The 24428-nt window shown below is 39.1% G+C and overlaps 1 protein-coding gene across 4 annotated transcripts in view; it reads right to left on the reverse strand.

Moving 5' to 3' along the window:
- soga3 (SOGA family member 3) overlaps positions 1-24428 on the reverse strand; it is a 45286-nt gene that overhangs the window by 13117 nt on the left and 7741 nt on the right. Inside the window, exons 2-8 of one of the 4 annotated variants that reach the window (XM_031902057.1) lie at positions 21125-21857; positions 20137-20361; positions 12097-12255; positions 10660-10731; positions 4463-5638; positions 1548-1832; positions 427-643 (exon numbers count right to left, since the gene is read on the reverse strand). In XM_031902057.1, coding sequence (XP_031757917.1) covers positions 1722-1832; positions 4463-5638; positions 10660-10731; positions 12097-12255; positions 20137-20361; positions 21125-21838 — 2457 coding nt within the window. In that variant the 5' untranslated portion in view covers positions 21839-21857 and the 3' untranslated portion in view covers positions 427-643; positions 1548-1721. The remainder of the gene's footprint in view (positions 1-426; positions 644-1547; positions 1833-4462; positions 5639-10659; positions 10732-12096; positions 12256-20136; positions 20362-21124; positions 21858-24428) is intronic. The other 3 variants (XM_031902058.1, XM_012963601.3, XM_002940390.5) reach the window with 3 other exon arrangements.

Here is a 24428-nt window from a genome sequence, read left to right on the forward strand (position 1 = left end):
GCTAGGTCATGACCTAGAAATCCATAAAACAGAACTGGTGAAGTGGGTGTGCATTTGTCTCCAGGGCATTCAGTTTGAAAACCAAGACAAAAAAATGCTTATATGAAATGTATCTTCTAAAATAAATTGCACTTACTGTATGTAGAAGATTACATATGCTTTATAACATCTGGGATCCATACAACCTAATTATTTCCTGTGCAGGTGGAAATATTTAACTAGTTCTTTCAGTATGGATTCACTGGGGGCATGATAAATTAGTTTAAAAATGTATAGTACATTTGAACAAACCTCAGATTTATTAGGCTTTTTAAAATATATCACATGACTATGGATCTGTAAGTCGCAAGCAGATTTCTCCCTTTGTTTGTCATCAAACTAATTTGTACCTATTTTTTACCTATTAAAAAACCTCAGATTACATACAGGGGGTCATTTACTTTCCACAGTGCATTCGTGGGAGTAGTGGCAGGTGTCTTCAATCCAAAATGGAGCACAGACATCTTCAGCAATGTAGAAAGAGCAGAAGGCAGTGTGCAAGGTGCAAAAAAACTGCCCGCGATGAAGAAGAGGTTCATGAGTGGTGCTATTGTGGTTGGTTCCAGTACGACACTGTATTTTTGTGAGATTTCCTTCCTGCAAGCTATCAGTCAGTGGTGTTAGCTTTGACTTATGACTAATGCTATATTCTTGTCAAAGACCCTTATACTAATACACTAAGGGACTAGTATTGTGCTTATACGAACCTTAAGAACCTACAGATGTACATTTTTAAGAGCCTGTCATCAGAGACCAAACTTACCTATGGGGCAACGACAAATATGTTTACTCTGTGAAGTCAGCAACTTAAAATATTACACAAACTATGAGTGACCTCTAGCATTTAAGTGCCACAGTGTATCTTAGCATTAAGTGGCGCAAGGTGTTGTACTAGATGACACAGTGTATTCTACCAGCATTACACAACATTTCCCCCCCTGCTTTAAATATTGTTATAAATATTAATAACATAATATATTTTTTTTATTATTTTCTACAGCATTAAATGACACACCATTTTCATCATTATGGTGCTCCATCCTCCACCTTTGCAAACCTGAATTAGTTGCCCCACATTGATTTCGGGGGCTAAAATTACCTTGGTTTGGAAGAAAACATGGTAATTGGTAATAAAAACATTCCTGATACATAATAATTTAACAAAAGACACAACGTTTGTCAAGGCCTAGTAACCCATACCAACCAATCAGGTGTTTGTTTTCCATTTTATTAAGCTCAGTACAAATGTTATTTTAAGGATCCTGTTCATTCTCACTGAACAAAATGTTTAAATCAAGTATATTATGCATATTCAATTTACAGAACGCTGTCCACGTGTTTTGCTGTTTTTTTACCTTGCCAGAAAATTACTATTTTTATTCTAAGGACATTGGAGGGGGGTCATTTATAAATTGACATGGTTCAGGCTTTGTCAGCAAGTTTCTTTCTACTGAAATAAAGCATATTATTATGCTGTGATGAAGAAACATTAAAAACAACCAACTTACTTGTTAAAGCTGCAAGATGAATCTTTCAACTTGAATAAATTAGTCTTCAGTGTTTTTCTGTAGCAACCGTCAGGCAGAAACTATATTTCTCTTACTTCTTTTTTATAAGGTGAGTGGATAAAATAAACAAAACTGGAAAAAAATAACTACACAAAACATAAAATGGTGTAATGGTTACAGGACAAAAAATAGGGTGAAAAGGAAAACAAGCTTAAATATAGTGGTGTAGGAAAGGGAAGAAAATAATACAAGGATGAGGATAAGTAAAATGATAGGCTGGAACATCTGGGAAGGTAAATACAGAGACAGAAAGAAAAATTCACTCATAGTGCTGTCAAGTAAAGAACTGTGCACACTTATCAAGGAAGTAACATAGAACTGAAGCTGAACTGTTAAACACTGACTTTAGGGGAGATCACAAGCAGATGTACCATACATCCAAGTGACCTCTCAGTATGTGGCAGGGTTATGACTCCTTGAATAATAAATACATTGTTTGAAGTTTCTTTGCTGATTGCACCATGGACTAGACATTTCCAAATTGAAATTGCACACGCAGATACATTTGTTTTAAATTTCCCAGAATTAACTCATCATTTATTTAACATTGTTCAACTTTGGCTGGATTTTTCTAACTCATAGATTGTAAGCATAAATCCCTTTAAAAAGGGGAATACAGACATTTTTATGAAAAAAAGATTCTGTAGATTCCTGCTCGCGGATAAAAATATGGGGACTGTCCTTTCTGTTGGGAAAGGTGAATAATCAAAGCAATATTGCAGCTGCAATAACATTTAAATGAAACACCTGCCTAAAATCACAGACCCCCAAGGGCTGTGCAACTAGATGCTCATATCCAACTCTTATGCTGCCCCTTACATGGCAGGCACAACTTCTACCCACCCAAGCTATATACTACCTGGAGCAAATCTTTAAAGAACTGCAGCAGGCCTACATATACTTGAATGAATATCGCATTTTGGCTAAAAAGATAGTGATTTGCCCTTGTGAATTGTCATGAGCCAATACTTCTCCTTAAATACAAAATTATACTGAATACCTAAATTCATTATTCTACGCACAACAATCAAGTATGAACAGAAACACAGACTCTACCTGTTATGTGGCATGGTAATACAAAGGTTTGGGAGTTGATATTAATGATGTTCAGTTGCAGTTATATGTGTGCAATATGAAAAACTCACAAAGTAAAGACTTGGGAGGGACCTAATGAAATTTTGCTGTTAAGCCCCGTCTGTTCTACTTTGCTAATGTATGCCAGTCAGCTTTATATTGTGTAACTTTATGAAACACAGAGAAGGCCAAATTGCCTTCACATAAGGACCCCTTTAGTTGGATTACTTATATGTAGCTCATGTTCATCTGGTTTTGTGTTGAAACCCTACACGACAATATATTTCTCTTTTGACCAGTGCTGACCAGTGCTGATTTCTGAGTCTGACTATCCACTGCCTTTGGGGGGCACCCACTAACCAATGGCCACACAGTTTAGAAGGAAACTAGAGATAAAGGTCAGAAAAGGTCAGCTGTTTGCCATGTAAAATAATCACACACTGAGGTGCCAATCATGATTACAAACCTGAATTAACATACATGCTTAACAATAAGTATATTTGTATAAGAAGGTCTTCCTTGCCATATGTTGTGTTTTTGCTTAAGGCAGTAACATTTACCACATGCTATAAGGTTAGCATTATGGGGCTGCCTGTCTGGGGGGAGAAATATGCATATTTAGGGTGAGATTTTGGGGTAAAACCTTGTTTACAGTCCTTGATTATCACTGGAACCATATTTGTATACATCTTAAACCTAGTTATAAACTAATGGGTAGGGGTTGACAGAATGTTGAGCCACAATAGAGAGGTGATTTCCTAAATGTGTGGTCATTACAACACTTAGGGGCACATTTACTAACCCACGAACGGGCCGAATGCGTCCGATTGCGTTTTTTTCGTAATGATCGGTAATTTTGCGATTTTTTTTCGTATCTTTTGTGATTTTTTCGTATCTTTTGCGATTTTTTCGTATCTTTTGCGATTTTTTCAGGCGTCTTTACGATTTTTGCGTAAAAACGCGAGTTTTTCGTAGCCATTACGAAAGTTGCGCAATGTCGCGATTTTTTCGTAGCGTTAAAACTTGCGCCTTTTAAGTGTTAACGCTACGAAAAAATCGCGACTTTGCGCAACTTTCGTAATGGCTACGAAAAACTCGCGTTTTTACGCAAAAATCGTAAAGACGCCGAAAAAAATCGCAAAAAATACGAAAAAATCGCAAAATTACCGAAAAAGTCACAAAATGTTCGTTTCCAATCGGAATTTTTCCAATTCGGATTCGAAATCGTGTCTTAGTAAATCAGCCCCTTAGAATGTATTTGTACAGAACATTTAATCCCTTTTCTTCTGGTTAATAACTAGTCACCTTGTATTTGTCTAACATCCCATAGCTATAATTCATAAAGCATATTTTTATCTCTCAAAATGCCAAATCAAAGTGCAGCCCATGCAAATATTTTGTTTTCTTTTTTTAAATGTAAATGTAGCCAAAATTATAAAACCCAAATTCAATGGCAAATGATGTTACAACTCATCTCCAAAATTCTATGTAAAACAACATATTTTACAAAATATGCATATATATCATACCAGTTTTACATAATGGTGATGCGTGGGTTGACAAAGAGACAACCTGTGTGACCCTGACCAACCTGGACCTGACTTCACTTATACACCTGTCCATCATTGACATCACCATAAGGAATGGGGTGATGAGCCACCTGTCTGCAAACCACTATAAAATTGTTGCATCATCCTAAACCTGCCCAACACGTGGGTTCCGGGCCAGCCCATTCAACAGTGTCACATAAATAAATACAAACCTCTTTTGTATGCACATACCTGGCTTACTGAAAGAGGATCATCTGCACCTCTGTCTTCTGAGGACTTTGGAACCTCTAATCTGTCAATGAATGTCTGAAGTTCTTTTCTGAAAGCCTTCATCTGTGCATTGATTCTATAAAGAAGCTCATGTTCCCGGATTCTGCTTCCATCATCTTCCTCATCCATCAGTCCAAAGAGATCACCATTGGCAACATAAATTCTAGCTTCTGTGATAATGGTACTTGTGTCTGAAATAAGACGGTCAATTGTCTTCCCAAGTCGCTCAGCTTCAGCACGAATATCTTTCATTTGTTGTCTTTCAGCAAAGTTCTTCTGCCACACACTTGTTGAAGGATAAAAAGATCTGGTGGGAGTAAGGCAGCGAATATTGCGGACTTCTTCAGAATCACTTTCTCCCCCTATAGGTCCTTCCCGTTTTCTGTGAGGGGGACGGGAATCGTCATCACTTTCTTTCTTGCCTGCATCACTCTCAGCATCACTGTCTCTGGGACTACCTCTAATACCTAGGTGAGAGGCCAGGTCATAGCGCTGCATGTTAGACATGAGCACTCTGTTTTCATACTGGAGTTGCATGACTTTCCCACTTAATTCATTTATCTGCAATCGAGCGGTTTTCAGCTCCTCTTGCAAAGCTTCAGTCTTGACACTATCATTATGTCTAGAGCTTTCATGTGTTCCAGATTTAAATTTATATTTGTTCATTTCTGCAGTGATACGCTTGTTTTGTTCTTCCAGGTCAGCAAGGTTCCTCCTTAACAGCTCTGCTTCATCTTCAACCAACTGCAAATGTTGCCTTAGTTCTGACACTGATTCACTCTGCTCCCTCATAAGAGGGTTTGAAGCTCCTGAGTAGTCATCTCCCCTCAAGTCATCAAGTTCCGCCTTCAGACCTCTATTTTCTACCTCCAATTCTACTATCTTCCTACCAAGTATGTTAGCTTCTTCTTCGACCAAACGAAGTCGGAGCTTGAGCTCTGCCTCTCTTGTTGTTGGAGGTCCACTTGCTTCCCCTTTTGGTAAAGGACTATCAAGATCCCCATAAAATGAACGGTACTTTTGCAGTTCATGCTCAAGTCGGTCCTTATCTTTATCAATCTTTGCCATTTTCTTCCTCATCAACATTGCTTCTTCTTTCACAAACTGTAGTTGACACTTTAAATCTTCACTGTCCTCCTCGTTTAAAAAAGAAATAAATTAAGCAAAGGAATGTTAATATACATATAAATGCATTTAATTAAATATTCTACTGTCAAAACAAAGTAATAAATTAGCTTCAGTTCTCTACTTTAACATTATACTGCAAGAAATTTAACTTTTTTTATAATGTATTTGGGAACTAGACATGAGTTAATAATATGTAAATCACTGCATAGCATATTTTTGTAAACAGTGTACTATGAAACAGAAACTATGTCGTCAAAGAGATTTTGTGTCTATGTTAACTTATTTTTCTTTGAAAATGAATAAATAAATAAAGCCCCTATGCCTGTACTATGCAAAAGTCCCTTGGACCTGCTGCTCAGTCATCAATCAGTTTTGTTATCAGGTAGGATTGTTATTGAGGCAGGAGTAACCTGTGGTCCATACCATAATACCTGACAACTATTTACAATTACAGTAAAAAATAAAGGGAAAAAGAGAGATAGTGAACTTTGTCCTGGTCATAGGTTCTTATGCACACAGGCTAGTGCTGGGCGGTATACCGGTAAAAACCGATCACCGGTTTTTTTTTTGAAACCGATATGAATTTTCTACATACCGGTGTGCTGAATACTTCCGGGTGCGCACGTGACGTCAGCGCGCACGTGACGTCAGCGCGCACACTCTACAAAAGCGCCATCGCTAGGACGCATTCAGAGTCGGATAGCAATGTGAGCTGTCGGGGGGTGCCTGGCCAGTAATTATATTTTATGTGAAGGGGATGGGGTTGTGTTTGGGGGGGGTGGGGTGGGGGGTTATATTTATGTGAAGGGGATGGGGGGGTGTTTGGGGGGGGTGGGGTGGGGGGTTATATTTATGTGAAGGGGATGGGGGGGTGTTTGGGGTGGGGGTGGGTGGGTTATACTTATGTGAAGGGGATGGGGTTGTGTTTGGGGGGGGTGGGGTGGGGGGTTATATTTATGTGAAGGGGATGGGGGGTGTTTGGGGTGGGGGGGGTGTGCGGATGGGGGGGTGTTTGGGGTGGGGGGGGGGTGTGCGGATGGGGGGGTGTTTGGGGTGGGGGGGGGTGTGCGGATGGGGGGGTGCGTGCGGATGGGGGGGTGTTTGGGGTGGGGGGGTGCGTGCGGATGGGGGGTGTTTGGGGTGGGGGGGTGCGTGCGGATGGGGGGGTGCGTGCGGATGGGGGGGTGTTTGGGGTGGGGGGGTTGCGTGCGGATGGGGGGGTTGCGTGCGGATGGGGGGGTGCGTGCGGATGGGGGGGTGGGGGGGCTGCGTGCGGATGGGGGGGTGCGTGCGGATGGGGGGGTGGGGGGGCTGCGTGCGGATGGGGGGGTGTTTGGGGTGGCGGGGGGGGTGCGGGTGGCGGGTGTTTGGGGTGGTCACCTAATCATGCATGGGGAAAAAAAAATACCGTCAAATACCGTGATACCGATATAATTTTGAAAAATACCGTGATATAAATTTTTGGTCATACCGCCCAGCACTAACACAGGCTAACAGAGGGAGATAGCAAGAGAGTTGTCATGTGGTAGGATACATTAATGGCAAAGGTTTAGCTAGTATTGTAATTTGTCTCTACATGAATTACAAAGGCTTTTTATGATAATGTATACAACTAAGCGTTTAGCCAGGGATCCCACACTTTTTCAAATTTATCAGTGTAGCCCCTTTTTGCAGAAATGAGTTTAAAAAGCAGTAACACTTGATTAACCTGGTTTTTGAGTTTACAAGCTTTCCAGTGCATAACAATGCATCTCGTAACTATAGTGAGGAGTATGGCAAACAGGGTTCTTGCAGCCCTACTAAGATCCAGTTATAACCTAGTTTAGAAGCATCAGCAGTAAATTAGGTTTTATGTGACTATTGTAACGTTTGTGGGATATTCAGAAATGACTAACCAAAATATGTGTATTCTGGGGAAAGACCATATTATGCTTATGTAGTGGGCTGGTGTGTGAGTATTGCTCTGAGATTTTGCGTAAGTGATAGGGGGTGAGATATGTTTTGTGTAAAAATCTGAATTGAATAAAGTTGTCTCTGGCCTCGACCAGGTGTTAAAATTGTGAATCTAATATGTCAGTCTACAAATCTGCCGTAATGCCTGGGAGGTCCTGGGACCATTTTCGAATCAATAGGGCATACAATTTTGAGAGAGGTTTACTGAGCAGCGGGTTGCATGCTTCACCCTCTAGGTGCCTGGGTGCTGTATCTATTACATGTCCCTGCTCTTGCGAGGTTTCTGCATGTCTCAATTTAAAGAATCTAAATAACATATCATTAGGCAATTGGAACCTCTCTTTTAAAGTCAGATACTGACTGATACTGGGTGTCTGGGATGTTTTGCAGGTGGGGAATATGGAAGTTGTAGCTTAGCTGCACTGACCCTTGGAGAAGAGGAACCCCAATGCAGATGAATTATTAAGGCTTTCAGTTTAAGGATCTTTCAAGATCTGACATAGGGTTATTAGAAAAACTGACAGTTTCTCAGTTTGGGGGTCTAGATTGAGGCCTAGTTTATGTGGTGTTTCCCTGATTAAGTAGGCTAGGGACCTTCATTGCTATAGCAAACAGCATGGCGGATTATGGGCACCCCACTTAGTGCTGCAGGGTACAGAAAAAAATCTGGCGTAATTGTCACATAATCTGGGATCTTTTCTGGGTTTTAGTATGGAATTATTAACTATTTGTCTTTTTGTCTTTCCCAGGCATTACATCATCACAAGGAGCTAGAATTGAGTTGCATTTTTTGTACCATCCAATTAGAAGACCATCTAAACCTGGGGTCTTCCATGATGGGCAGGAGTTTATGACATCCACCACTTCTTGGATTGAAACAGGGGAGTCCTGACTTACTGAAGCTTCAAGTTGTGCATAAGGATTTTTTGGACATAGTCCTGAACAGCTTCTATATAAAAAAAACCTATAGAAAGCTTCATTAATTTGCCCTGGAAGTATTAGGATGTGTCCTATCCCATCCTGGATTGCACACTAGGTATTTAAACTACAAATTTTCTTTTAGGATGAGCAAAAAATTCAAAACTTGCTTGCCTTTTGCCAGTGATTTTCACTGCACTTTAGGCAAATACCTTTCATCACGGCTCCCACTTGCCAGAACCCCCCATGAGAGCCTGCCCGCTGCAACCCTTCTCCCAGTGGTGCCAACCTTCAAAACAGCCACGATAGGCCAGCCAGAGTGGTGGTAGAGTGACCAGAATAGTTATTTACTTGTACCCCTAGCAGCTGTGCCCTATGACACAGAGTAAGCCGGTATCCATATTAAATATGGATGTCAGAGTTCTTGCTAGATCCCACCTATGCCCCCTGGCCATTACCTGCATTTGACTGCTTTGCTTGCCCAATTCAAAACAGCCAAGACAGAGAAGCTGGAGCAGTGCAGTACTTGCCAGTAGCAGGTATCCATAATAAATACTGATGTCAGAGTTCTAAAGCCTGAAGGGCTAATGCCACAATCCGCTTGCTGAGAATACGCTTCATATGCTTAAAAATTATCCTACCTATGCCTGTACCTGAATGAATTGAATACTCAGGTGCAGACACATGTCGGTGATATCTGCCTAAAATGCAAAGTCTTGCGTTTTTTGGTGGATAACGGCTACATGTGCCTGCACCTGAAAGTATTAAATTCTTTCGGGTGCAGGCACAGGTAGGAGCATTTTTAAGCGTTTGGGCGTATACTGTGGACCATAACAGTTTTACTCTTATGGAGTATTTTTTAGGTTAAATTCAATAGAATATTTTTTTCCACAGCCAAAGGATTTAAGACAATGCCTTCATTGTCTTATTTATTACTTTTGCCTAAATTCCAGGGATTGTTTTCAAGATGCATACAGCAATAGTATTTTCAATTGTCACAGATAGTTATAATAACTATACTTTAAGGTAAATGGTAACATGCCAGAAAAAATTACATTTTGCATCACTGATAGAAAACATAAGTGCAAATGCTGAAGTTTAATGCTGCAAAGTTTTGACATTTAGGTAAAGATAACCATCCAACACCTTTTAAATGTCACCTCACAACAAAAAGGAACTTAATACAGGTATGGGATCTGTTATCCGGAAATCCGTTATCCAGAAAGCTCCGAATAATGGAAAGCCCATTCTCCCATAGACTCCATTTTAATCAAATGGTTCAGAATTTTAAAACTGATTTGCTTTTTCTTTGTAGTAATATAACAGTACCTTGTAATTCATCCCAACTAAGATATAATTAATCCTTTTTGAATGCAAAACCATCCTATTAAGTTTAATTCATGTTTTATTAATTTTTTAGAAGACTTGAGGTATGGAGATCCAAATTACGGAAAGACCCCTTATCCGGAATAGCCTTGGTCTCAAGCATTCTGGATAATGGGTCCTATACCTGTACTCTAGACACAACTCAAGAGACAGTTTTTTGTGTTTTTCCATTTTGAAATTTTAAGTACTTTTTTATTATCCCATTTTCATATTTTCAGTAATTCAGAATCCAGTTGCTAACAGTTTGGCAATCAGAACCCTGGTAAGTGCGGGTACAGGTGATTGTCACTGATTGCAATAAACAGCTAATGCCACACAAAGCGCATGGCGCATATTTTCGGCAAGCCAGAAAACGCTTGCCGAGAATACGCTCCATACGCTTGAAACTCCCCCAGTAAATATTTCTCTTTTACATCCTTTCCCTTGATCAATAGCATGTATGTGTGCCTTGGCTTGTTTGTGTGCACTGTGAATACTATGATCACAAGAGGTGGCCCTTAATTCTTAAAATGGCAATTTTCTATTTAGGAGTACCCAATAGCACATACTACTAAAAAACAATATTTTTATGAAAATTATTTATTTAGATGAAGCGGAGTTTTAAATATGAGCTTGTTTATGCAATACATTTTTACAGAGACCTACATTGTTTGGGGTTTAGTTTTCCTTTAACTGCAGTTACCAACCAATTTTATTATTAGTACAGACATTCAAGGAGAATACTAGATATAAAAAAGGATACATGTAAGGGAAGAAAAACATTTTTTACATACCTCTGTGGGAGTCTGTAGAGTTTTTTTTTCTGACTTTTGAGCATCTTTGCTTCCTCTTCTTTTTAGTGATAACTAGGAAAAAAAAAACCAAAAACCATAATAATAATAATCCACACCCTGTTGTTCTTTTAGATATGTTGTTCTTAGTCAACCCTTACTTGCAAGGAGCTGCTGTGTGCAGCAGTGTATTACTGACAGCTACACTCCAGAGAGAAAATACTTGAGCTCATGTATGAGCAGAATTGTTTCCACATTAGAATTAGGTTCAATAAGAAATAACTGACCAAGATCAAGGTCTCAGCAAAACACCTGACAGGGCCAGTAACAGCTTTTAAAGACCACAGACTACAGACCACAGACTACAGACTACTGTCTGCTCTAAAAGTGGTGAACCAGTGGCATCATAAAGGTAAAAAGTGGAACTCTAGAAACCTCAGTCCAAACAATGGCAAATAAGGGCAACACTACAAATGAAGGTCCAAAGGTAGCTGACCTTTGTATAAGCATAAGTAAAGGTCTTTGGACCTTTCTTTGCAGTGTGGACCTTACTTGCCTTTTTTTGGTCTGAGTTACTGTACTTAATAGTGAAGCTGGACCCATGACCACAATGAGCACCTGCACATTGTGCATTTTAATAAAACTCTCAGATGTCATTGGAATGAAAAGATCAGGTAAAACGTTTGATTCTCGGGCAGATTTATCAAACTTAAGGTGGCCATAAGCCTTCTGTCATTAAGCAAGGTTGCAGAATGAGCACATCTTTGCCCAATATTTCCAAATGCAGGTCACTGTGAGAATATTGCATCAATGCACCAATGAGATTCTCATTCTGATGAGATTTTTAAACCTGTTCAATAGATATTAGGATGTTTTTCAGCCATTTATCTACTGGATAGGCTCTGACAGTGTCCATACATGGGCAGATAAGCTGCCAACTTGTCTGAAGGGGGCTAAATCAGCTGCTACAATTGGCCTGTGTTTGACAAGCTTTAACCTGTCCATGATCAGGTTCCATTCAGTTTTCCCGCTCTTAAATACTCTGGCTTGCTGGAGAATGACTTCTGGGAAAAAACACAAATGTAAAAAGCTTGCAGGTTTTAGACGGTGAGCTTTTTATTCCTGTCTTAAACAAGTGGGGAAAAAAGCCTCACTCACTTTTTTCAGATGTCATTCTCCAGCAAGCTAAGCAGGTTTTTCTGCAATCTAAAGACCTGATCACAGAAGGGTTAGTTTGATAAATCTGAAAACACAGTGAATTCAGGAAAAATTAAATTGACACAACAGACACAACCAGTGAGCTACATTCCAAGACATTAGGAATGTCATAATCATAAAAGATGATCTTTATACCTAAGCATAAAATACAGAAGAGCTCACACAATGGAATAAAGTCTGCATGAGAGCAGATCTTGGAAAAAAATACTTCCTTCTACATACCTCTTTGAGCTTCTCCAGCTCATTCTGCAAAACTTGCTTGGCCATGTCAACCTCAATGAGCTGTTGCCGCAGCTTTTCATTTTCCTCCTCTGTTTTTGTACGTTTTTCTTCAACATTTTCCAGTTCATGATGTAGCCTTACTGATACATCTTTGGCTACCTGAAAAGAATCACAGGACAGTATTTGAAATGTTTGATATGCTCTAATTATAAACATTTAAAAATTATGTTGTTTGAATTTTAGTCTCTCCTCCACTGTCAGGATTCCGGTGATTCAGAAAGTGATGAACTGTTTTGCAGCTGGATTTCAGTATATAAAAATTATATTTATTTATACTTTTGAAGGAACAGATTACAGTGATAGGTATATTAGATGTTTCGGTGTTTGTTTCGGAAGCCAGAGTTCCCCTTTAAAAAGCACTTGTGGGAAAAACCACTTGGGTTTTAGCCTAAAGATTTCCTGTGACATGTTCCCCTCCAATGTGCAGCCTGAAACTTCTATCTAGTACAAAAGTTCCCAAAATATAAGGCTACCCACTATTTGGGTCCAAAGCAATAGAAATGGCAACAAAGCCTCATATTTGAATTGTTCTGTTTACATTTACAGCCCATTTTCTGCTACTGAATATTTGTGTTTTCTTTTGAATTTTTTTTAGTAAAAAAAGCAACCTTTTCTGGGAGCAGAAATCACGGTAACCACTACTGAATTGGTGGAGATAAGCCCTATGTCAGTATCAGCCCACTGACATTTTAAAATTATACTAAAATGATTGTCTGATTGGGAATGCACCAAGAAAGTTTACATTTCATTCCCCTGTAAATAGACAAAAAACATGGAGGCTACAACACAGAGAATGTATTCCATATGGGGGTGGCCTGTTTTGAACCCGACACACTAAGGGGCACATTTACTTACTCACGAACGGGCCGAATGCGTCCGATTGCGTTTTTTTCGTAATGATCGGTATTTGGCGATTTTTCGGAAAATTGTCGCGACTTTTTCGTAGCCATTCCGAATGTTGCGCAAAATGTTTCGGTTTTTTTGTAGTGTTACTACTTGCGCGAAAAGTCGCGACTTTTTCGCAGCTTTCGTGCCGAGTACGAAAGATTCGGATTCATTCAAGCTTCAGTATGGTGACTTTTCTTGGGCCAGGTTGGAGCTGCAGGGTGCCATTGAGTCCTATGGGAGGCTTCCAAAATCATGCTAAGTCTGAAAGTTTCGCCCGCCGCTTACGAGCGCTCAATACGGAAAAGTCGCGACAAGATACGAGCGAATCGTAATTCGCCCAAATCGAATTGGTAACGAAAAAGTTGCGACAATTTCCGAAAAGTCATAAAGGCGACGAAAAAATCGCAAAAAATGTTCGTTTTCCAATCGGAATTTTTCGGATTCGTGGGTTAGTAAATGTGCCCCTAAGGGTTTTGCCCTTACTTTTTTCCTATTGGTCCACTTCATTGGTTGCTTGTGCACTCTAACAAGTTGCATAAATTAAAATGTCATTGGTTAATTTCTTTCTCAACATATCACAATCCTAACTTGCTGTTATGTTAGATTTGCAGCACTCTGTCACAGACATAGGAAGCAATGTCAGACTGACAGGAGACACAGCCAATGGGAATTAAGTGTGCTGCCAGTACAGGTTCGGGATCCCTTATCCGGAAACCCGTTATCCAAAAAGTTCCGGAAAAGCCATCTCCCATAGACTTCATTATAAGCAAATCATTTTAATTTTATTAAATGATTTCCTTTTTCTCTGTAATTATAAAACAGAACCTTGTACTTGATCCCAACTAAGATATAATTAATCCTTATTGGAGACAAAACAAGCCTATTGGTTTTATTCAATATTGAAATGATTTTTAGCAGATTTAAGTTATGGAGATCCAAATTATGGAAAGATGCCTTATCCGGAAAACCCCAGGTCCTGAGCATTCTGGATAACAGGTACCATACCTGTACTATGTGTGACATCATATAAGGAAGTAAAAAAGCAACTATAGTGTTTATAGGGGGTCACTGAACCCCCCTCCACAGAACAGGGTCTGTGCAGAAGTGAAGGATCAGCAGAGGGATAATTCTAAGGTGAACATCTCTTCAGCTGCACATTTTTGTTAACTATGTATATGGCAAAGATTGTTCTATTAATGTGAACCTATTTGTGAATGTTGTACAAAGGTGAACAACCCTTTTAAGATTATTGGATTGTGTATAATTATTGACTTATGTAGAAGATAGAGAGTAGAAGATAAGTATTTACCTGACAGAAAATGGTTAAAGAAGAAATTCATGTATACAAAAGTGTTTATGGCTATTTTTGCTTTTGCCACTGAACTGTTGTACGTGAGGGGTGAAGCTCTGCTCCAAAGCTCCATAAAGCTTCTTTCTTTCTGACGATGAATCACAATTTTTGCATTACCGCTGTATACCTGCACTAGCACAGCACCTGCAAATCAGTGAAGATTCAACAGTGCTTGTCAGGGGCAGCCAAAGATAAGGTAATCAAAAATAAGTAAAAACTTTGTGGGTTTAAAACAGTGATCCCCAACCAGTGGCTCCTGAGCAACATTTTGCTCAAAATCCCTTGGATGTTACTCTCAGTGCCCCCAAAACAGGTAGTTATTTTTGAATTCCTCACTTGGTGGCAAGTTTTGGGTGAATAAAAATCAAATAAAGCCTCCTGTAAGCTGACAGTGTGCATAGAGGCTACCTAATATCCAATCTTTGCCCTTATTTGGCACCTCCATGAACTTTTATGATGCTTGTGTTGCTCTCCAAGTCTTTTTGCATTTGACTGTGGCTTACAGGTTGGGGATCCCTGGTTTAAAATATGACCTACAAACTCACCCAGAGGGTCCCAGAAATGTGTGTCTTGTGGGGTCAAATTTATGGAGAATTACACTGTATGTTTTTGGAGGCCCTAAGATGAATTTGCTGTGGTACCTTGTAACATGTAATTAGGCCAGTGGCCAGTGTGTTAAAAATAACATTCTTTAGCTTACCAAGGAAGCTTAAAGTGGACCTCTCACCCTAAGAAATAACTTTAAGTTATTTGCCATCAGGTTAGATAAGCATAATGAACTTCACTTACACTATATAAATGATTTATAGTTTGTTTCCTTCAGTCTTGGAATTACACAACTACAGCAAGCAGGCAGGCGCCATTTTGTTAGTAAGGAAAAGTTTGCATCATGCCAAAATCTTGTTTATGTGCCAGAATGGGGGGACCTGATGCACTGGCTGCACAATAAGACATTGAGGAGGGAGGGGTAAGTGAGGAGGTCAGTGACCTCAATGATATATTGCCTGCCCCGCCTCTATGCCTAAGGCAATATATGATCAAAAGCTGGGATTTTTTAAATGCTTTTATAATGGGTATGCATGTGTCAATAAGAAAAGGAATTTGGATTTCATGTTTAATTTGGACAGGACTAATTATACAGCTTTTTATGTCTAGGTGACAGGTCCACTTAAAACAGATTTATTTTTTCAAATGTACAGGTAGGTGAAGCTAAAAAGTGCACCCCAAAAGCAGAAAACAACACAATCAAAGTAAAATAATAAAGTAAAAGATTGAGAGGATAATATCATCGGCTTTTACAATAGAATATTGAATGTACTGTGTTAAAACAAGAAAAGGACTTGTGGCCATCACAGCCTATAATATTTGACTGTTCTGTGAAACAGATCAGTAGAGCAGGAGAGGCCCCTGATGGCTATATGGCATTTTACATGCAAAACATAATCCACACAGCATCATAGTAAGAATAGTAATTTTTAAAATTATGTAAGTTATGACTTTTAACCCTTTAGTGTAAATGATATGTCCTCAGTAAAGGTTCCAGATATAAACATTTAGTTTTTAGAAACTTTGAAGTGTGGTCAGCAGATCACTCTACACTAAACTGGTTTCATATTAATTCTAAAGTGTGAACATTTAAATAAACCTCTTTATAGGTTACACACAACTATTTACATCCTTTATATAAAGTAGATGGAGCTGTTCTTAAAATCATTTATTCTGAAGATATTCAGTAACTAGACGGTGTTTAAATTCATGCAATAATCTGACTAGAACACTGCATAATGATTTTAAAGCCATTAAAAAGCACTAGTAATGGATCAATGCAAAAGCCTTGTGTTTAATGCCTGCGCAATGCAAAGATGCAACACTTTGTACTGTGCCTCAGATAAGCACATTAGTAAAGCTCCTGTCAAAAGTTCATCTGTAATCTTTGCATGGACAAGATGGTGACTTACTGCATTTAATCTGCAGAGAGCTCTCCAGGCCCTACCCTAGAAGCTTTGCTAGAATAGAGGCACTATAAAAGGAACTATTTATGGTCCCACTACCTGAAACTAAACTGAAATTTATATAAATGGATATTTAGTCCCTAGAGAAGGGCATATTACTAAAAGGTGAAAATAGACTTTGCCAGATATTCACTAAGGGAAGATATCTATGAACTAAGGTTCATATTTATGAAAAGGAGATATTTTAACCTGTTGATAAATATGCCCCTAAAAATGTTATAGACTTTAATCAAGTTGTTCCCTATATGACCCAATATCAGAACTGGATTAGTCTCTCTAGAATAGTTATCCCCAACCAGTGGCTCATGAGCAACATGTTGCTCTCCAATGCAAGTTTTGGTTGCATAAAAACCAGACGTACTGCCAAACAGAGCCTCTTGTAGTCTGCCAGTCCACATAGGGGCTACCAAATAGCCAATAACAGTCCTTATTTGGCACCCTCAGTTTTTATGTTTGTGTTGCTCCCCAAGTCTTTTTACACTTGAATGTGGCTCATGGGTAAAAAAGGTTGGGGACCCCTGCTCTAGACAGATTCCCTTTACCTACAATATCAGAGAGAGAGATCAATATTCCAATAACCCAGAAGGAAGTATTGCTAGTCTCTGCAGTTTTAGAAACAAATGACTCTGTAATAAACCAAGAAAGGGAATAAATACAATTAGACATAAGCAGGTGCAACAGTGTGGGTCAAAGTTCCACTGCTTAGCATGCTACTTACTACGCATTTGATTCACAATGCAAAGTGTGCTCTTGTACAAGTTGTGTCTTTTCCATAAACAAGGCATTAATCACAGTGCACTGGATACATCTTGCATTCGCAGCAGATCAAAAGGAACACCTTGTGAAAGATGTGCAGGTCCTTTCCAAAAATATTCAAATGTTTGTTCCCAAAACCAAAAGCCATAGAGCAGCAGGCTCTAAAGTTCAAGGAGCAAGTTGCATTGTAAGCAAAAACATGGCATAATAAAATCTGTCCCTGTTCACTAAGCAGCCCTTTCTTTAGTCGCTGCTATTAATGGGGGGAATTCACAAAAATGGTTATACTGAGAGAAAATAAAAGTGGAGATAAATTTGTCTCATTTTCACCTTATTCACAAACAACTATCTGCACTTTTCCAGTGTAAAGATTTAAGGGTCTAAATACCAAAAAATGGAGAAATTACTATTTTGCATAATATATGGATATATATCACAAAAATGTTTTATTTATTATGTGGAAATATAACTGATTTAGAAATCTGCATGTTTCATGAATGTGCCAATACCAAATATGCATAGTTTTATGGAGATTTCTGACTATTATAATTTCAGAGCACCACCACAAAAATCAGCATAATGTACCTCAGATTCCAAAGCCAAAAATCCTCTAACAGTAGATTCACCCTTGGAAACCATATGATGTCAGGCATCTATGTAGTTCTGGGCATGCTATGGCAGCACAGATAAGTTACAGCAAATGTCAGTAAAATGATTAGAGAGGGGGCACTGCTACTAAAACTAAAAATTTGTTTGGGAGGCTTTACTTTTTCTTTAAATAAACATTTATACAATATATTCACTTAAAACATTATTATTGCCTCATACATTAAGGTAAAACTAGCATGTAAGTGTGAGGCAAGAACTTTTTATACACAAGATTGTATAAATTACACTTTTTTGTTTAATTAATGTTTTACTTGTTTATAAAAATGTTAAAGAGATACTGACGCCAGAAATTAAACCTTTTTCACATCTATCATAACACTGTCTGTGCATGCTGTTTATAATTTTGCTGTAAAAGTATTTGCCTGAAGCTTTTACATTCCCTATTAGATCCCCCATTTCCCTCTATGAGGGGGCGGCCATATTTGAGCAGCAGGAGTCCGTTAGCATTAGAAGCTCTAACTGTCAGGCTGAAAAGGGACAGTCAGGTTGGCAAAACAGTCAGGTTTAGGAACTTCAAGTAACAATTACTGACAAAAGCAAAACTGTCAGTGAAAAATGATCAACATGACCTATGGATAACTTTTAATGTACATTAATATTTTGAAGAGTAGTTTTTTAGTGTCAGTATCACTTTAACAAGGGTTTTTACACCTATTGTTCTAGGGTTAGCCAGAAAGTTGTCCCCTGACAAATGGCTGCTAATGCCCATGAATATGCTTAAGATCCCCCAGTGGTGCCCCTACACGAGGCGTTAATGAAGACTGGGTGAACCAAAGTAAAACAGAAAAGTTTAGAACAGATCTGAGTTACACTGAGCTTTACTCCATTGTTAAAATGCCAGGAAAAATATTGTTAAAATGTCATTTAAATGTCATTTAAAATACAAATTCACAAAAGTGTCTTTCTTGAGGGGTGCAGCCAGCAAGCAGACTGAACAGATTATGACTTCAGACTGGCTCTTCTTAGTACAGGTATAGGACCCGTTATCTAGAATGCTCGGGACCAAGGGTATTCCGGATAAGGGGTCTTTCTGTAATTTGGATCTCCATACCTTAAGTCTGCTAAAAAATCAATAAAACATTAATCCCAATATGATTGTTTTGCATCCAATAAGTTCCTGTTCAGGCATGTGTCTCAACTCATTACTTGCTATTGGTACCTGCACTGTTGCCATATAACACCAAGGATACAAATAAACCCATATTAACAATAAAACATGAAATGCAAGCATTCCATAATATGAGCCAGGAGATTACATCAAGTTAACAACAATCTGAGGATTTAATATTCTATGACTTCACAATACTATATAAGCAAGTGTACTTAAATGTTCCTATTTTCCCTTTAAAGGAGAAGGAAAGGCATTTTGGCATTTTACTGTCAATAGATTAGCCACAATAGTGCAAGCTAGAATGCTATATTTATTCTGCAGAAAGCTTTACCATACCTGAATAAAAAGCCCTAGAAAAGCCATTTGTATAAGATAGCAGCTGCCATTTTAGCTTGGTCTCTGTAGCTTCCTGCTGCAGCTCTAGAGCTGATGGAAGTGGGAGTAAATACTTATGCATTCTTATGGGAGGTTGAGGAGGAGGAGAAAGGAGAAAGAAAAGAACTGCACAGACTCTGGCCCCGGGAACGAAGGATTTTTCTGAGAGAGAAAGTCTGATACCAAAGTACATGTGTACACATAAAAACACAACATCCTGTGTTTCTTTTGATAGAGGTGCTGCTTTTTTGTGAGTGCTTATGGCTGTACTTACATAGAACTTTCTGATAAAGCTTACTTGGTTTTTACCTTTCCTTCTCCTTTAACACCAGTAGTTATGCTTTGTAGCTGATATTATAGCTGTCTAAAAGAAAATATAGAGCATTACAGTACTTACAGATACTATTCTAAACCCATTTATATCACAGCAGATGTTTAGGTCATTCATTAGCAGAGTTTTACATTTACATGACTTTAACGGTGACAATATGGTTGGCTAAACACTATTGATTTAGTTGAATCTGACTCAAAAAATGCTGTGATATTTTCTTCATCCCAAACAGAAAATGGGTTTTATAAGAATTAAAATAATACTGACACGTACCTTGTTCATGTAGTAACCTTCATTTACTATTAAAAGTTCCTCCAATTTGCCTTAAATACTTCATTATACATAAGTATATACACATGCATAAGAAATGATTGATATAGACAAGAACACTACATTAAATTAACTTTAAACGTTAATCCTAAAATGTTATGGTTTCTTATCCTCTTCCACAAAATGTTGCCTTCCTGCTTCCATCTTATAAGTTTACCTTTAGATCCTGCTCCAAGCTGCGTAAAAGCTCCCCATCAATCTCCCCAGTCTGTGCATAGCGGACTCTCTTGCGTTCTGCCTTCCGGAGGCGGTACTGCAGGATTCTGCAGTTTTTGTTGGCCCTTTCCAAGTCGTGGCGCATTTCCTGCAGCTGACAAGCATCTTCTTCAAAAAAGCTGTCTCTCATCTCATCCATCTCTGTCCTCATCTCTTCTATTTCATTCTTCACACACCACAATAGAGAAACAGAAGATAATAGTGAAAAAAACAAGAGGTTGTGCTGCGAGTGTCTGCACTCTTAACGCAGACATGTCCTTGTGTATGACTTCCTTTGGTACCTTGGAATCATCAACTGTTATTGCAACAATGCCTTAATGACATGCAAGAGCTTACCTCACCTCCAAAAAATAATTATTTTCTTCAAAATTAAGGTTTGCCTATATTTTACTATGTGCATTTCTAGGTTAACTGCTTCTTCTTGGGATTTCCAAATTCAGCCATTGTTTAACTACAAATCCCATTATCCCCCAACAGAGTTAATAAATAGATACTGTAAGTCATAATTCAGCAAAAGCTGGATGACTGCAATCTGGATCTCCCTGTGCTAAACATTCCTATTAAACTGCAACAACCTTCAAAAGATACTGGAATGCTGGACTGGTGCAGTGCAACAACAGCTGGAAAGCAACTAATCTGACATCCTTATGTGGATGTATAAATGTATATACTATATCAAAAGATTGTTCTGGTATGTTTATTTTTATGATTCTTATAAGTAGGGCATATAGTATATGTATTATTTTTATAACAAAGTACAACAGAGAGAATTAAATGTAATAATACAATGAAACAATGTGTGCCTTGGAGACAAAAACACAGCAAGCTCGATGTCTTTGTTCACAACACAGCGAATGGCCTAGCCAGCAGACAAATTACATCACTAAATGCTGTACAGACAATGGGATGCTAAGGGTGATTTCCCTCACCTTCAGGCTTTCATTCTCATCTCTTAGCTTCTCCATTTCATCCTGCATAGCCCGCATGCTCATGGCACATCCAAGGGCTGCATTCTCCTCTTCCTGTCCCTGGCTGGCCTCAGATCCATTGCCTTTAGCTTGGGTATTAGAGCCTGCTGCAGCCAGTCCCTTCTTCAAATGAAACTGCATCAATTCAGACTGCAGACATCCCTCCTTCCAATACGCCCCTCCGCTGCTTTGCCTCTTGGGGCTTTTACCTACTGCAGCAGTGGAGGGGGGTTGGGAAACCAGCACCCCCTCTCCACCTTTTGGGGAAGATTTCCCCTTAACCTTAGAGGCCTTAGGGGATCCCTCCCCTACCTGATCAGGGGAGGCCACTCTGGCATTTTCCATCTTTGCAGGGGTGGGTTCAGGAAGCTCTCTGCACTCCAGCTCTACCCCTGCCCCCGACTCCACACTTAATGAAGTGATTTCAGCACCACAGGGCTGAACAGTTCCCTGTCTTTCTGCCTTGAGGCTGCTCTGCCCAGGGGAGCGCTTGGCTTTCTGCACTTGCTTGTTGGTGACACTTCCTTTGGTACCACTCAGGGATCTGCCTCCTATGTCTCTGGGTCTGGCTGGTGATGATGCTCGCTGCTGGTTTTTGCTGCTGCCCTCCGGATGCAAGCGAGCCTCAGTTGCTGTAGGTGCAGATGCAGCAGCGCCACCGAATGGCTGGCTCATTTTGAGATCTGGTCCTGAGCTGAGAAAAGAGAGAGAGAAAGAGATAATCAGCATGAGAGAAGCCAATCACAAAGGTCACTCCACACCCAAAAGTCTGAAACAGAGGGAGTACCCCCCCGCCAAAAAAAAAAACAACGCTTCTAAAATGGTTGCCGGGGCAATTCCTGTTTGGGGAGAAATAAAGAGGATTGATAGAAATGAATGTCCGTTTAAACTCGAATTTTTCAAGTTTTTCAAATGTAAACTCAAAATTTTCATTCGAACGATTCAAGCATGACATTGTATAAATACAGCAATGATTGAGTTTAATTCAAATTTATACCATGTCAAGTTTATACAAATTTCAAGGCCAGAAAAAAAAGAATTTTAGTAAATGTGCCCCTTGGTCTTTCTATTTTGTTTCCAGCCTGCAACTAAAATACTCCTTGGTTATTGGGATCACTGGCAACCAAAATATTGAGTGATTACGAGGATTCTGTTTTATAGTTATTTTTTATTTGTATTTGCTTATCTTTAATGCCCTCTACTGTTCATTATTTATTATGCCTATAGTCCCTATGGTAGTGCATGTCCAGATGCAGACTGAAGTGAAATCTAATTGCTAATAGACAAGGACAATTTAACATCTATGTTACACCCAGCATGAAATACCTTGTAACATGTATTGTTTTCTAAATCCTTAATTCATCCGTATGATGTATACTTAAGGTGATCTTGCTTTGTTAACTATCATAAAGCTTAAGTTAGCATCTATAGAAAATATTAGTAGATATATACCTATGTAATTATTCTGAATAAAAATAAGCCTAGAAAGAGTTACATTTAGGGCTAAGACACACACTCTGCTAATTGACTCAGCTAAAACACAAGTAGAGACAATTATCAGTATTGTCTATTTTGTAGCCATAACAAGAAGCTGGCTTTAAGTAGCTTTGTGTCATTGCCCTTACAATGGCACAATACCACCTTGGTATGGTATCATCTGTGATAAAAATAATTCAACAACTTTAGGGTGATCAGCATAGGTTCAGGAGCAACAATAAGATCCCGACCTAACACCAGATTTGGGGTGCCAGGCTTATTACTTAGTCTCCTTTTGTTGGATGCAGATCATCAATTTACACAAAGGAAAACAAAATTTAAAGGCAAAAGGGCAAAGTGTGAAAAAATAAACTGCAAAGTAAAAAGCGCACAAATAGCAGCAAATAGGCTTAGCATACAGACAAGATGAGTATACACCCTTCAACTGACTGTGAATCATCTAGAGCAGCGTTTTTCAACCACTGTTCCGCGGCACACTAGTGTGCCGCGAGATGTTGCCTGGTGTGCCGTAGGCAGGGCACCAATGTACTAGGGGGGCACTGCTCTTGGCACCAATGTACTAGGGGGGCACTGCTGCTGGGCACAGAGTTAAATTTTTTAACATTTTCTAATGGTGGTGTGCCTCGTGATTTTTTTCATGAAACAAGTGTGCCTTTGCCCAAAAAAGGTTGAAAAACACTGATCTAGAGCAACATTGTGTGGGGCCCTGTCATTACTGAATGTACTAAAGTAGGTGCAACCAGCAAACCGATACATGTTAAAAGCATGTTTGCCATTTAATAGCACAATTAACTGCCCACTTGTGCCTAGTGCTGTATCATGCGCTTATAAATTAGCCTTAATTTATCATTTGTAAAATGTTTAGAGACACAGTGGGATTAAATTCAATGTGGTTTTTTTTGCAGATATACTAAAAACACTGGGACGTATTTACAAACACTGAGTAAATTTACAGCTAGGCAGTAACCCATGCCAAGTTTGCTTTTATTATTTTGCTTGCCGCTGGCAAATTGTTACCATGGGTTTCATTCCCGGCTGTTCCTCAGTAAATGAGCCCCACTGTGATTAGGGATTTCAAATTTCAGTGGCTTTTATGAGATCTAAGTTTTCCACTACACTAGAAACAATATTACTTTTAACAGTGAGTGGTACACATAGAAAAGGAAAACGTTTTGGCTCCTCCCATCAGTTACAATTGCTCTAACCACCATATGCAATAAAGGGCATAGAGTTTGCACAGCAACCCAAAGCAACAAATAGGATAATAGCTTTTAATGTGAGTTACTTTTTTAAAGCGGACCTGTCACCTTAAAAAATAATTTCAAATTGTTTTCTATTGTGTTTGTCAAGCAAAATAAACTTTACTTACACTATTTAAATTATTTTAATCTTATTTTCTTCAGCCTTGGAATTCACAATTGCAGCAAGCAGGCAGGGGCCATTTTGTGGACACTGTTATCAAAGCAGGCATTGCATCCTGCCAAAATCTTGTTTCTGTGCCAGTATGGGGGGGGGGCTGATGCCCATGTCCATGCACTGGTTACACAATTACATGGTGCGAAAGGAGGGGGAATGTGAGGAGTGCAGCAACATCTAAGAAGTTCTGAATTGAAAGTGAAAGTAACAGTCTGCCCCACCTCTATGCCTAAGGCATAGAGGCGGGGCAGGCAGTATATGATTGACAGCTGGGATTTTAAAATGCTTTTATAATGGGTATGGATGTGGTAATAAAAAAAATGATTTTGGGTTTCATATTTAATTTGAAAAG

Source organism: Xenopus tropicalis, chromosome 5, assembly GCF_000004195.4.
Source record: "Xenopus tropicalis strain Nigerian chromosome 5, UCB_Xtro_10.0, whole genome shotgun sequence".
Lineage (NCBI taxonomy): Eukaryota > Metazoa > Chordata > Amphibia > Anura > Pipidae > Xenopus > Xenopus tropicalis.